General features: G+C 42.0%; 1 protein-coding gene across 1 annotated transcript in view; it reads left to right on the top strand.

The window, feature by feature from the left end:
• The window catches only part of LOC136852862 (glycosylated lysosomal membrane protein-like), a 61,191-nt gene extending 46,661 nt beyond the window's left edge, over positions 1 to 14,530 (top strand). Inside the window, exon 7 of the mRNA XM_067127770.1 lies at positions 10,767 to 14,530. Coding sequence (XP_066983871.1) covers positions 10,767 to 10,914 — 148 coding nt within the window. The 3' untranslated portion in view covers positions 10,915 to 14,530. The remainder of the gene's footprint in view (positions 1 to 10,766) is intronic.
• Positions 14,531 to 15,669: the final 1,139 nt, after the last annotated feature.

Genomic DNA, 15,669 nt, shown 5'->3' with positions numbered 1-15,669 from the left:
AAAAGGTATAATTATTTTTAGAGGGTTTTTTGGTGTTTTGAACTATCAAAATAGGCAGTTATAAGTGTTTTTAGATGAGTTTTAAATATTCGTGGATTTTAGCTACTTGCGGGGGTTAGTGGTGCGCATCCCTCGCAAATACCGGGGTTTGACTGTACCTCGAACATTCGCGAGGTTAGGTTTCAGAACCTGTCGTGGGTCAGGAGGAATCACGAACGTTTGGTACGAGTCACTACAAATACTTATTTCTAGAATTTAAACCCCAGATATGACCCAAATCATGCTCCCAAAGCACTTTAATTTCATTTAAAAGCTTAATACATTACCCTTAAAAAAAGAAATAATTGGTTGACGTACAAATAGAGTACAGTATCGCCTAATAGGTATTTTTCACACTAGCTCATTTACAGTATGTTATACTAATGTTGCCCCTATACTAATTCATTGGCAGCCATTTTCTTTTGCACTCACAGTAACTTAAAACCAAGTAATGATGGGACTGTAAACTTAATGGCTGACATTTTCTTTGTCATTGTCAGGAAGGTAAACTAGGTAAACTTCATATGTCACAGAAGTCATATAACAAAGGTACAGTTCAATAAAATAAAGAAAACATGTACGTACTCTAATCAGATCTATGAAAAAATTGCAGATGCAAATTACTTAAGTTCCAATGAAAATTTTGCGAATCCAGAAATGCAAATGCACGTGTATAGTGCGATACGTATTTTCGGTAGATTACACTGTGTTATGCTTTATATGCCTATCTTGGTTTCAGTAGATACCATTGATAATGCATATATTTGAGTTAGCTTTCAACTAATAAATAGGCCTAGAAACAACAGCAAGTGCTCACATAAACAATCGAACTGAGAAACAGCTGTTTGCTGATATCAATTATCATAATAGCACGTTTATTAAGGGATGTGTTACAGTTATCAACTTGTTAAAAATTTGCTAATTTTCAATGGTGATTTCCATAAATAAGAATAAAATAAATCTTTATTCACCCTTCACGCAATGGAGAGGAAAATTTTGAAGCATGCAACTAAATTTACGGTTGTTGCTGAGGCAGAAGAAACAAATAATGTACAAGCTACAAAACGGTTTGGAAGAGGCAAAAGCAACATCCGTTACTGCCAAAATCACACCTTTACTCATTTAATGTACTGCATTTATAAATAATATTCAGCTTTGATAATTTATGTAAAAAACGAATCTCCAAAATGCATTTCATTTAGCAACTATTAGCTGTGATGATATCAGTAAAATGCAATCAGTTGATGATTTTAAGAATGTAAACATTAACAGAATGCAAATGGCATGTGGTTGCTATATTCTTAAATTATAATATGCTAATATGACAATAATAATACATGAAATATAATTACATATATAGTATATAAAACAATAGTTTTACTAAAATTATCATTATTCTTAATACAACTGTATTACTTGACTTTTGCAAATGGATATCTGTCGGTGTAATAACCTAACCAGGGTTATAGTTTCTCTCTCTCTCTCTCTGTCACACACACACACATGTGCAGGTTTAAAGAAACAAAAGCAGCAGATTTTAGGTTCTTGCTGAAAACAAAAGCCAGAAAAGTTTGAAGTGCCAAAAAACATTGAAGGGTGCCAGGAGATCAGAATTCAACCGTGCGCCTATAAAGAGGCTTAAGCTATGACATAGGGAAGGTGTAAGCATTTGCAAAGAGATGCTTATGGAGCAGGCCAGAATTGCCTAAGGAACTATACTTGACAAATGACAGTGATTATTCATAAGCTTTGTTCTACTTTTGATAACACAGCACTATATATGTGGAATGAGCTGGCAAGACTGTTTACATAAAATTTTTTTTTTTTTTAGGAATGATTTTTGCCATCTGGGATTTTCTGTAGTCTGGCAGTGGCCTGGTCCCAAGGGTGCTAGTTTACAGAGGTCGGGCTGTATAATCAATTTTCAGATACTTGGTAGGCATTGTAAGATAGATTTGGGTAAAGAATTGTTGAACCATTCAATGCTGCTGTTAGTACGAGGCAGACAATACTCCACTGTGGAATAAACATTCCACGTAGGATTTCAAAATAGTGGCGTTGATCCTGCTACCTCTTCCTCTCATAACACTAATTTAATTCAAGATAGGAAAGAAATTCGTGAGGAATATCTTCATGTTTGGATAACTCTTCAAAGCCTGTGATAATTGTAAGATGGGAGAAAAGCAAGGGCCCAAAAATCATTGTAGCGCTCTTTTGTTTTAGGTGTAGGTATACTGCCCCACCCACTTTTGGGGAAGGATAGGTACAACACAGCTAAAGAGCTCAGTTTGTTTCTGCCAGTCAATGACCAGACTCTTGGTCATTGGCAGCTCTGAATTTTTTGGTTTTCGCAGGATGGTTGCTGATATTCTTCATTTGGTGAAGTACTCTGTGCTTTTTGGTAGCGTGCCACTGTTAATTAGCTTAGCTAATTCAGGATTCTTTATTGTGACTTTCCTGACTTTGACTATTTTTGATTGGATTAATCATGTCAGATTCTAGCCTGTGTAGCATCAGGTACTGTAGTAAAGGCTGTAAGACTAGGTTGACAGCCAAGTATGACAATCACACTGTACTGTATGTAGTTCATGTGGGGAGCAAGTTTGCTCACTGGAACTTTGCTGTGACAAATGTAAGGACTGGGATAAGGGGAAGTGGAAGACACTGCATGCACATTTAGAGAAGTAACAGTGTTGCAGACTTAGAAAAGCTACTGCTAGGGCTGAAGCGAAGGCTTCTGTTAGTCAGGTTTTGTCTCTGGGGGTTGATGTGGCTGATTTACCTGTACCTGCAACACCTTTGACCACTTTTTCTCCCGTCTCAAGTCCTCCAACTTTTCCTGTAACTCCAGTTGCTGGCTCTCGTTCCTCTGAACCCAGTGCCATTGCCAGCCTAGAAGCATGTGTTGATAAGAAATTTGATTTGTTAGTGAACACCGTTTCCCAGATTGGGAGCTCAGTGCATGTTCTCATGGACAGATTTGATAGTGTCAGTGCAGTGTTGGGTGCAGTGTCAGTGGAGGGGGCAGCTACTCGTCCCACTGATGCTCCTAGACCAAGATCCCTGCTAAACTCCCTTGCTCACCTGGGAGGAAGCAAACTGGCAGTCCAAGGGAGGTCGGTGGTGTTTGCCCACAAGTGGTCGCTGCCTCATCCAAGCCTGTTGTCCACTTACCCCAGGACTCAGAGGATCGCCATTGGAAAGGCATCTGTTTGGACGTTCATGCATTATCTTCCAGTGACTCGGACTCTAATGGGGCTCAGAAGCGCAGTTGGCACTTTGCATCAAGTGCCCTCAATGGATGAAGACCATTGGAAGTGGTCTGAAAGGGCCTCAGTGGATGAAGACTCCCCCTGCTCTTCCACAGTGAGCATTCCAAGAAAGGGCTAGTTAGTCCCCTTCCCTACTTTAGTTTTTGGGAGTCTTCTCAAGCTTTTTGCACCCTTTCTGTGTCCACAGAGCACCACAGTGTCCAAGAAAGTGTTAGTTAGTCCAGTGTATGGACATAAAGTGTCTGAGAGCCAAGAGTCCGAGAATTTAGTGCCCAAGTGCCTAGGAGGTGATTTTCCTGTGTCCGAGTGCCCATCGTTTGAGCAATCAGTGTCTGAATGCCATTCTTATGATCTTCCAGCATCCAAGCACCATTCGTATGAGCCCCATTGTCCGCGCTTCCAGTTCGTGGGTGCCCCATGTCCAAGCGCCCCGAGAGTGATCATGTGTTATATGAGTTTTCAGTATGTGGACATCAAGTGTCCGAGCGTCCATCATATGAGCGCCCAGCAGTCGAGTGCCCATCCTATGGGCACCCAGTGTCCGAGTTACAGATATCCGATCCTTTACTGTTTGTTAGATGTGTGAATGTTAGTGAACCTGTTGTGTCCGGTCGGTCCGTGAGTGGGTGCCCAGGGACCGAGCACCCATGTTGATGTTTGTCCTTCTGCCAGTAATCGTTTGGCACCGCAGGTGGGACTTTCTCTTCCCAACATATCTAGTGCCGTCCTCCCGTGGTTGCGGATCTGTCTTTAGCTATTCAGTGCTGTTTGGATATCATTTTGAGCTTGTTACAGAAACCAGCTACAGCGACTCAGGTTTCCTCGGACCCTCCGATGTCCCAGATTCCTCAGATGAGGAACCTGTGGATGACAGTGCTCCCACTTTGAACTATTCAGCTCTTTTGCAGTTCTTCCTGGTGTGCTATCCAGACACTACTTCTCCAGCCACCCCATCCTCTCCAGGTTCGGTATTTATGATGCAACAACAAACAGGATCTACTAAGTTGCCACGTATAGTTCTTTCTTCTTCATCCAGGAAATTGCTTGCACTTATTGACGTATGGTCTTCAGAGAAGAGGACGTTGGAAGAGTGGTCTTTGTTCGCCTCCTCCTCGTCAGATACAACAGAAGTATCTGTCATATGCCACTGGAGAAGCTCTGTTTTTGGGTGTTCTTGCCTCCTCTCAAGGGGACTTCTCCAGTCTCATAGATGCCACACATCAATAAGCCTTCTCTTCTGCTAGGATTATGTTTACAATGTCAGAGTTAGACCATCTGTTGAAGGATGTTTTTTAAGGTCTTTGATGTTCTGAGTTTCCTCGATTGACTGTAGGAGCATTAGCAAAGAAGATCGAGGACTGCTCGTCACTTCAGGAGAATTTTGCCTTGGATTTGTTAGGGGTTCTGGCCAGTGCAGATCGAGCAGTGAGGGATGGCGCCCATGAGCTAGCCTCCATTTTTACTACTGGAGTTCTTAAGAAGTGAGATTTATGGTGCTCGTTCACTTCAAAGGGGGTCACTACCTCTCAACGTTCTTCCCTGCTGTTTGCTCCCTTAGACAGTAACAGCTTGTTTCCGCAAGAGACCTGGGAACGAGTGACAGGTGAACTGCAGAAAAAGTCAAACCAAGACCTGCTTGCTCAGTCTGCCAAGAGGATTAGGATCCCTGAACGTCCTCCTTCTGGTTCTGTTCCTTCTACCAGGACTTCTCCATTGGCTCAGCAGCCCTTTCGAGGAAGTCTTCCAACAAACTTGTCCCTCGCAAGTGAGTTAACTGTCCTCCATGTCCCAGTGGGAGCAAGGCTCCTTCATTTTTGGAGCAGGTGGGAGACAAGGAGAGTAGATCCATGGGTACTACAAGTTTTAAAGAAGGGCTACGCAATCCCCTTCAGGGAGAAATTATTTTAGCAACCTCTCCCATCAGGTTGAAAGCCTACTCTGTGGGCTCAGAGAGGTTTTTGGCCCTGTCTCAGGAAGTTTCGGCACTGCTCGAGAAGCAGGCAGTGGGGGAAGTTGAGGACACAAGCACAGAGGGATTTTACAATTGCCTCTTTGTAGTTCTGAAATCATGTGGGGGATGGAGACCTGTCCTGGACGTCATTGCTCTGAACTCCTTTATTCAAATTATAAGTTCAAGATGGAAATGGATCATTCGGTCCTGTCAGCCATCCATCAGGGGGACTGGATGGTGATGATAGTTATGCAGGACGGTTACTTCAATGTTCCAGTTCACCAGGACTATAGAAAGTATCTGAGATTCGTGTTCCAGGATAGGGTCTTCCATGATTATGGCTTTGACCTTGGCAAACCTGAAGAAGATGAAGAAATGCAATAGGAAGTTATTGTCGTCTGCTTCGGGTTTGTCAGGTGCTTCCACTTCCTACCCTTCAACTTTAACCACAAATAAGCAGAAGTAGTAGAGTGTTGCTTCATCTCCGCATGGGAAGTCTCATGAGATTCCCAGTAGATGGTCCCTTCTGCAGAAGGGACCAGCAGAGCTCTTGCTAGTGGTACAGCCCGTACTTACACATCTGTTGATTCTAGCAAGGATGCAACCGCTTCCCCTAAGTCTCCCAGACCTAGCAGTGCTGGTATTGGACTGGTGAGCTAGGCTAACTGGTCCTGTCATGGTTTACAGACTGTAGGTCCACGGTCCTCTGCCAGCATGACCCAGTGAGTGAAGGTGAGGAAGCAGCATGCAGGTGCTCTCTCACCTGTCCTGCTTTGGAACACAAACAGTCCAGGAGTCCCGGGAATGTGTTTCCACCTGGTCCAGTGGCACACTCAGATGAGGCAAGAGGAGGTCCCCAGCTCTGCCTTCCTTGTTGGTAGAGGTTTCAGCCTTTCAGAAGGCTGTGTCACATTTGAGGGACAGCCCCTGACCATGTTTGCATGAGTGGGGCCACTTCCCATGGCCTCGCTCTCCAGAGAAGGCTCTGGACTCTTCTCGGTTGAGCAAGGGTTCCAGGGACTGTTCACCTATTCCCTCTGCCTCTTCGGGCATTTCTGAGGAGTGGATTGGACATGTCCATGGACAATGACAAGGATTGTTCGTGTTCCTGGTACAGCCCCATGGATAATGATGAATTGTTCATGCTCCCTGCCAGGTCTGTCCACGAAAGCATACAAGCCTGGTAAGATCCTGGGACTGGACAGATTGTATGCCCAAGTGTGGTTGAATGATCCCCAGGGGCTCTGAGGTTTCCCTCCCCTGCAGAGGGATTAATACAGAATATCTGAGACCTGAAAGGACCTGAGGGTCCTCTGCCCCAGGATTCTGATACTCCTGAGTTACTGAGGGAGTTCTATCAGGTCATTCAGCTGATCAGACAGCATAATGACCCAGAGGAAGGGACCGTCACTGCCAGAGTCCAAATGGCGTCTGCAAAAAGAACCTTGGCCCTTGATTGGTTAGCAGTGGCCCAAACTTTCTGGCAGGGTCCTTGACCAGGTGAACTCTCTTGTCACAGGGCAAGATAATTTACTTTGGTCCAGTTGGTTGGGTAAGTTGCTTCCTCTGCCTCTAACTTATCAGCTCATCAGAGGAAGTATTACGTTCCAGATTTGAGCACTGTACCAACCCTACAGGTAAATCTGGATTTGACACACTTGGCGCCTGGTGTCTCTCTTGATGACTTTCATTCTGAATTTTTTTCTCTCTCTCTCTCTCTCTCTCATTCAGAGGCAATGGCATTGGAGTCAGCAACTGCCATGGCTGCACTCCAGGCAGTCTCCTGGCTGGATCTTTGGTCCTTCACAGTAGCTTGCATGTTGTCCTCCTCAGGTGGTCGTACTCCTGATGAGGATGGTTCTTTTAGGAGGCTGCTGCTGTTTGAAGGTATGGCAATTAAATATCTGTCCCACCAAACAGCAAACCTTAGGTCTCTAATCTGATCCTGCAGAGAAGAGATGCAGTACTATCTCGACTCTAGGAGTCTCGCTCAGAAACAGACTGGTTCTGGGGTCTGCCCCTCTCTTCCTTTGGAGTGAGGTAGAGACTGTGTTGGACAAGATGCTTGCCAATAACAATGGCACTCTTGTTCACCAGGCAGCATCCCATAAGGCCTCTTGGTCTTTGCAAAGGCATTGCAGGCAAACCAGGTTTGGCTGGTCCCTCGACTTCAGAGCAGAGGAAGGCTCCGATTTCCTCTGCTTGTAGAGCACCTTGGACGACTACTGCCCATAGGGAAGGATGCACAGCCATGCTCCTTTCAGCCTCCTGCCCATCTTTTCAGCCTCAGTATTCTGCCCATCTTATGAGAAGGGGTGCAAAGATAAGACTTCCAGGGAGGATCTTGGCCTTTTGGTGTGATGCAGAAAGTTCATGTTGGTGTTGTCTACAGTCACCTGTTCTTGGTAGAGAGGTGACAGGTGGTTAGAGAACAGTCATGGACCTCTCTCCTTTAAACAGGTTCAACTGGCCCAGTTCAATTTGGAAACATTCCTAGATCCATTGCAGACCTAAAGATACTTTCAGGTACCCATCCACAAGTCTTCAGGACCCTAGGAGGAGTAGTCTTCCAGTTTCAGGTACTATGGTTTGGGCTTTCAACTGCTCCTCAGTCTTGAGGTATCTTGACAATTAATTGGCTTGCCCTGGCAAGTCCCTGCTCTCAGTTGTTGCAGGACAGGGACCGTCTCAAGTTTTGTCAATATGGGGACTGTGATAAACAAGAAGTTGGATCAACAAGCTAATAGGGCAGGGTTAGTTTTTTTGGACTCTTCCACATGCATCAGTTCCTGACAATGAACAAGGTGCTGGTCCAGTAGGCACCTTGCTGCACTTTTAGTGGAGCTAAAGGGTTCTGGTCCCATGTGTTGGACCCTCCTTTCTTTCCAGTTCTTCTCTCTCAGGAAGTGAGAAAGGAATTTGCCTGGTGGCTGGACAACAGGAACCTCACATGAGTGATCTTGGGACTCCCCCTCCAGAGATGCTTCTGTTCTTCGACTCATCTAATGAGGGGTGGAGCACACACTTGGAGAAGTTATTGGTGTTGAGTGCGTGGAACCAAGGGAGATTGCAGGAGTTCCAGGACTGTGTTAGACCTGTGGTGTTCATGTAATAACACCACAGAAGTGGCATACACAACAAGGAGGGTTGCTGGTATTTTGCATCAGTTGATTCAATGCAACCCATGGGTAGCCCTAGAGCATTCCAGCATTCTGGGTTCAGTGGGACAACTGACATGAGTGATAGGGACTTTTCCACCATTTTGAGTTGATTTGAAAGTCAGACGGAGTGCTGATAACCCTGAATATTTTGCTTAGTTATTCCCAAGGCTAATGCCATGGCATTCCAGCTCCCATGGGACAACTGTGATGCATACACTTTTCCACCATTTTGCCTGATTTGGAAAGTCATCAACAGAGTGCTGATAACCCTGAATCTCAGGCTAATGCTGGTAGCATTGAAATTGCCTCATGCTGAGTGATATCCAGATCTGCTGGCTTTGCGAGGTCCTAAGAGAGCTACCCCTATGGCACAACCTGTTATGCCAGCTGCGAGGTATCATGAGGCCGTGAAGTTGTTGACCCTTCACACCTCGAGACTATTCAGTGTCTTCTTCAGTTGAGAGGCTTTTTACTTTGAACTGTGAGGAAGATGACCGAATACCTACATGAATCCTCAGTGGCTGTTTACCAGGGGAAGTTGGCTGTTATCTGTGGTTGGTGTCGTAGACGGGGTATCTCTCCTATCAGAACTACTCTTCAGCAGGTAGCAGACTTTCTCATCTTCCTTAGGTCAAGTATTGAGACTTAGAGCAGTAGATCTCCTCCTCATGGGAAATCGCGATGCTCCTGAAGAGCTTTGATCAGTCATGACCTCCCAGGAAACTCAGGCCCCAAGTGGGACATGACTTGTTCTGAGGAGTCTCACTTGTTGCCCATATGAACCTCTCAGAGTGTCGTCGGGCAGGGATCTGATCCTTGAGACTTTTTCTCCTTGCCCTGGCGTTGGCAGAGAGATTAGGTGGGTCTCATGGCCTTTTGATGTAAAACATTTGTGAGGATGGCAATCATTGTCACTTGAATTTGTCCCAGACTTCATAGGGAAGGCTCAGAACCTGTTGATCTCTGACTCCTGGTTCCTTCCCAGTCCCCTCCCTAGAGGACTTTGTAGGTAGTAATCTGGATGAGATGCTATTGTGTCCTGTTAAGAGTTTTAGTACTACCTAAAGAGGATGCGGGACCTCGAGCCTGAGTGTCAGTGACTCTTCATTAGTATCGACAGGGCCAAGAAATAGGTGTCCAAGAACACAATTTCATTCTGGCTCTGTGAGATGATCAAGTGGGCACATGACTCTTCCAGCGAAGAGGGCATGTGTATAGTTGAGGCAAGAGCTAACTAAATCAGGAAGAACCAGTTCAACAGGTGTTATGTGCTGGGGTCTGGTCAAGACAGACCATGTTCACCTCCTTTTACCTACAAGACATTGCCCACAAGTCCTTTGACACATTTACTTTTGGCCCTGTGGTGGCTGCTCAACAAGCAGTGTAGCTGGTCCAGTACCCCAAGGGGACAAGCATTTTGCCTAAGGTATTCGGCGAGCAAGAGAGGGAGAGTGAGTTACTGGTCCTCCTCTTTCTCTCACTTAGAGCACAGAGTCGAAGTGTTAGCCGAGTACATGCTGCACTGATGGGCTGAGCAGTTAAGTTACACAACAGTGGTGTCCTTAGTTAATTTTTTTGCTTAAGGGTGCGTGCCCCTCTTTCTCTTGACAAGGGGAGAAAGGGACAGACAATAACAAATGTTGATTACATAGCAAGGTCTTGTTGTCAACATTTTACTTGGGTTTTCTAGCCTTATCAACTAATATTGTACAAACCCATTACGTGATGGTTCAGAAGGTTTTCTAGCCTTATCAAGTAATATTGTACAAACCCATTACGTGATGGTTCAGAGGGTTTTCTAGCCTTATCAAGTAATATTGCACAAACCCATTACGTGATGGTTCAGAAGTCTGGCAACTGTACATCCCATATGTACATTATGCCAGAGGTGTGGGATCCCTTTCCTGCTGCTCTCTTGGACCAGAAAGTGACATCTCAAGTTGGGCAAAGCTGGGAAGATGGTTGACAGAGTGCCCAGATTTCCTCCCAACAGAAAGGTAAGTCTCCTATGTAAGAACAAAGGTTTGTATTTGTGTAGGAACACAGAATTTATGGGTGATTTTTATTTTTCCTAACATAAGACCTGAAAATTCTTTACATAATGGCAAACCTGAGCCACCCCTCTCATCTGCCAAGTGGATTGCAGACTGACAGGTGGGCAGGGCTCCCCCCTACCTGTTGAGAGTTAACTACCTTGTCAGCAAGCTTTTAACAGCCATTTCAGCACATGTTTGCCAGCTTATCCTAATGTACAGCATGTCAGGTTTTTAAATGTTAGGATATACCAGTTAGTTTTAAAATTTGTTCTCTTTTGATAATTCAGGTTTTTTCTCTTCTCAACAGGACTTTGGCTTATGGAATTGGTTCACCTCCAGCTGAAAGCTTTTCAAATACAGTAATCCTCATTATAAGTCTTGGAAGTGGTATTCCTTTACTTGTGTTTATTATGGGAGGAACATATGTAGGTTATCGAAAACTTAGAGGTCACTGATCTTATAAAACAGGTTACAATAATTGTAATTTAAATTAAATTAATATATTGAATGCATTTTGAAACCATTACACTTTATATAGGTTTATAGATATTACATTACAAAATCTATAAGAAGGTTTCTGAATGAGCTTTGATTATACCTAAGACTAATTAATTGGCATTCCTTCATTGTTGAAGACTGTGATATGACGGTTTTTGTTGGATAGCTTAGTTGTCTGTTAAAAGATTTTTAATATAAAGGTTTCTGTTGGATAGCAGAGAGATGCTTAATAATTCTCGTGTTTAATGACTGTATACTGTTTAACAAGTTACACCCTTCAATGCCTGTGGCTGTATACTATTTAAAAAGTTACAAACTTCAATGCCTATGCCAGTGTCTGCAAGTACAAAAAGTGTTCTTGAAGTTTGCGAGTACACATTTTGCTAACAAATGTTCTTGTACATAAAATTCTTGTGCCAATTATAATTATAAATGAAGTACTGTATTATATAGTACATTTCAAAAACTAAAAATCATTAATATTTATGTAATTAAATGTAAATTTGAAAAATTTTGATCAAGTATTTATTTTACTTTATTGCACTATATCCGAGGGTGATGATTTGTAATTTCATTCAAAGCTTCCCCAAAACATTGCCATAGAGTTAAGTGGCAATGCCATGGGTATCAAATGCAAACTTTCTAAAGGGGCCAAACAATAGAGGTATTGTAATAATAACAATAACATTGACATTAATATTATATTACTACTATTATTATTATTAATCTCAAAATCTGAAGTTTTATTGCTGGCTTTTTTCTAAAATGATTTTATAGATAAAATATTTAGAAACTTCTTAAGTCCTTAGAAGGCTTGATGGTGGGGTGGGGGTGGGGGTGTGGGTTGGGGTTGGGAATCCAATCATTCCTAACATGGACACTCACAGGTAATGCCAGAGAACTCTAGGTTCAGCTTAATACAGAGCATACAAACACCATGGGTTTACAGTGTGTGTTAGAACCCTGAGCATGGTTGAAAAATTTCTTAATTGTTTATAAGAATTTTCCTTAATATATAACTTTGATGTACAAGAATTATATTGAAAATAAGTGCAGTAATATACTTGCATTTGTATTGATTTAGAGGCTACTGATTTAGAGACCGTTACCTCAGGAAAGATTCATCATATCAAACTCATGGCTATTCTATATAACATGTATTATCATTCATTGTAAAAAAGGTTCTGTTTTTCTTATAATACTTATTGAATGAAAAAATACAAAATACTCTTAATTCCTGAGGGAGAATTGTGATGATTTCAACATATCAGGAAGTACTGAAAATTTGTACTGACCACTTTTAATGTGACATTTAAAAAGTGCATTTGAAGTAGGCTAGGTAATAAAAAATAATTGGTAATGACCAATTATTTTTTCTTTGAGTCCGTAAGGACAACTAAACGGGATAAGTAGGTTGTCTTATGTTAATATGCTCCATAGGGAACAAACTGGGTAATATGATATGCAAATTTGGGTCTGGATGCACAGCCACAAAACTCAACTGTCTTAGTATGAATATGAAGAATTGTTGGTAAAACTCTGTTGGTGGTTGATGCTGTTTTTGAAATATAAGACTAGTTACCAGCTTGTCATACTGATTACACCAAAAATGACCAGATGCAAACAGTTTCAAGTACAGTTTATTTTCTCTGTTTAATGAAAAACATGTGCTCTTATTCCATAATACAAAATATAACTTTTAGAATGTTCTAAGCACTGGTTTTTCTTGCTTGTGTTTACAGGTACATGTAGTTCTAGACCTGTATGATGGTTTGTAATTTTGCCATGTTTACAAGGCCTTAACAGTAGTTGTAACAGTTTATATAAAATAGTTTATGAATATATATGTATCATTTTTATAAACAGTGTAACGGGTTACTACTTTACTAGATTGTTAAAAAAGGTGAATTCCTTATTACATTTTATATATTTATTAACAGTAGATATGTACTTTGACAAAACAGCTTTTACTAGTTATTGTAATTTTTTTGTAAAACAGTAACTGTAAGGGTTCTGTATTAAACAATATTAACAAAAAATTACTTCTCATACTCTGACAGCTTCTAGGTGGAAATCACCAAGCTCCATGTCATGCAACTACTGTGCATTTCAGGGCCGTGTCTAATTGATTTTCATCGATAAAATCTTACCAAAGCATCATCGTATAGGGATCATGTTTTGGAACTAGTTATTTGAAGCTATAGCCTAATTGGCAAAAATATGCAGCGATGTCTAATGTTGATAATTATGACACTTACCAGAGTAAATCAAAGAAATTTAAAGGGAAATTAGCTAAATTTAGCAGGCTCACAAATGGCTGGTAAAATGTCATTACTGAAGGCCCTCCCACTCAGTGATACTGTAGTATGACATACTTTGCTAGACACCCCGCCCATATACTTTGGGAATGAAGACCCAAATGTTGGTAGTAGTAGTATATGGGATTCTTATATTGTTTCACACATTCAAACACCTACTCACATATTCTATCTCATCTTTTTGCGAGTCATGTCTCTAAGCAGAGTACAATAAGGGAATGGCCATCAAATGAGAATATTAATTGTGTTATACAGTTCCATGGCACAATTTGTTTCCTTTAACTTGAAATATACACCAAGTCGTACGGTAACACTGAGCTGTTAATCAGCTCAGTGGTCTGGTTAAACTACGATATACTTGCTTACTTCTCTGTGAAAACCATTGTTACCCTGGAGTTTCTGTTGCTTCATAATGTCTCAAAAGTTCTGGTTAACATGTACCTGCTTAGTCCTGCTACATGAATGTAACGTAATGCAAGTTCAACCTTAACTCCCTTTATGCATGATCAATCCCATAATAAATCCACAGTGCTTGGTATAGCACACTAATCCCCCTTCATTAATTTGTGTGCCTGTGTTCCACTTTTGTTGTTTCTATAAACTTTATTCATTTACTTGAAACTTTCAACTTTATTAAAATTGAAGGGAACATGAAATAAAAAAAAAAATATTGTAATATAAAACTTTGTAAAAGGATATGCTGTTCAAGATAGCCAGCCTTGTGTGAATTGGGTCTTGTGCTTTGAGCAGACCATAAGTGAAGAACTTTTGATGGAAATAAAATAAAATTTCAATAATTATCAATATTGTACTCAAGGTATTGCTTATTGTATAAGAGGGTCAAATATTTGTTTCTATGATCATCATACTACTGGGAACCCTGCTGTTATGTCTGATGTCATAGTTTACGGCACAACTAGCCTCTCTCTGGGTGCTTACTAAATTTAGCTAAGTTTCCCCTTTAAATTTCTTTGATTTACTCTGATGAGTGCCTTAATTATCCACATTAGACATCACTGCATATTTTTGCCAATCAGGCTGTGGCTTCAAATGGCTATTTCCAAAATACAATCCATAGCCGATGCTTTGTAAAAAGATTTTATTGATGAAAATGCACAGTAGACGATAATTACCTTATTATATTGTACCACATCTTTCAATTGGTACTATGAGGACTGTATGTAGGCACATTATTAAAGTCCAAATAATTTCCAGTATCTCACTTGTGGTAAATAAAGTGGATGTACCAGTGAAAGACTGTTGGCATTTCCTTTGGCATTTTATTGCTGTCCACACTTCCCTTTGTTCATACACGATACAAACTTTTCAGTCTTTATGTATGGAATAAATCTCAGCTGTGCTGGAAAACCAGTTATAAATAGAACAAGGTTGGTGGCTTGTCCCCATTAGCCGGTGAGAAGAGAGAGGAGGCAGAGCCTCGCCTACCTCCCTTCCATAGACGCTCAGTTATCTCATTAACCTTTTGGCAAGACGTGCGCTGCCAATCCTATCCAAGAAGCCATTTTATTTTGCACTCCTGTTTATTATTATGGTTTTTCCTCCCTATTTTGTTTGTATAATGCTTTATATTGTGAATATCTGTGTGTTTATCTCGTGTGTAATTGCATTTCATTATGCAAACCCATGATTTATCAAAGCCCAAGACTTGGCCTCAGAGAAGATGCCCGGAGGTTGATAACAATCCATGTATGCGATGTCTAGCCTATGTTCTTACAGATCCTCATTCTACTGGCAGCAGGGTCTCTACCGTCTACTCCTCGGTAGTAGAGGCTTCCAGTATAGTTCCTGGTTCGTCTTCTGCCAATCATCTTCCAACTGCCCCTCCGAAGTTTGGCTCTTTTACGGACAGCCATGAGTCAGACAGGGCACACGGCCATATGTCTTCTAAAGTTGCTGCTGTTGAGTGTCACCCAGGTCCTAACTCTCATGCTGCAGCACGTTAAGCAAGATCCCATTAGAGACCGTAGATTTGCGATCAGGCTCTGCGGAAGGATGCAGTCACTGCGTCGTCTTCCGCTTGTCCTCTTCAAGAGATGAAGGGTACAGCCATGGCTGTGAGGAAGGATGACTCTAGGGCTATAAGGAAGATGACATCACTTTGGAGGGACAGACTCCGGCTGTGTTTGTGTGATCAGGACCGTTCCGCTCTTGTGAGAGATAGTCCACGGCCGCATGCACCTCATTACAAGTCATTCATGTCACGCGATCGACCAAGACCTTCCTCTTCTGTCAAGCCTTTGGTCTCCAAATAGGTTTGGCCGGGTTTAGGCCTTCCTCTTCAGTTCCCTTCATCTCTTGGGGATATACAGGGAACAGAGGGTGACAGGTCTAAATGTCCTATCCAAGACCGAGCTCCTTCTCTTTCATCGGAAC

This window comes from Macrobrachium rosenbergii, chromosome 3 (genome assembly GCF_040412425.1).
Source record: "Macrobrachium rosenbergii isolate ZJJX-2024 chromosome 3, ASM4041242v1, whole genome shotgun sequence".
In the NCBI taxonomy this organism is placed as follows: Eukaryota; Metazoa; Arthropoda; class Malacostraca; order Decapoda; family Palaemonidae; genus Macrobrachium; species Macrobrachium rosenbergii.
This window is presented reverse-complemented; position numbering and strand designations above follow the sequence as displayed.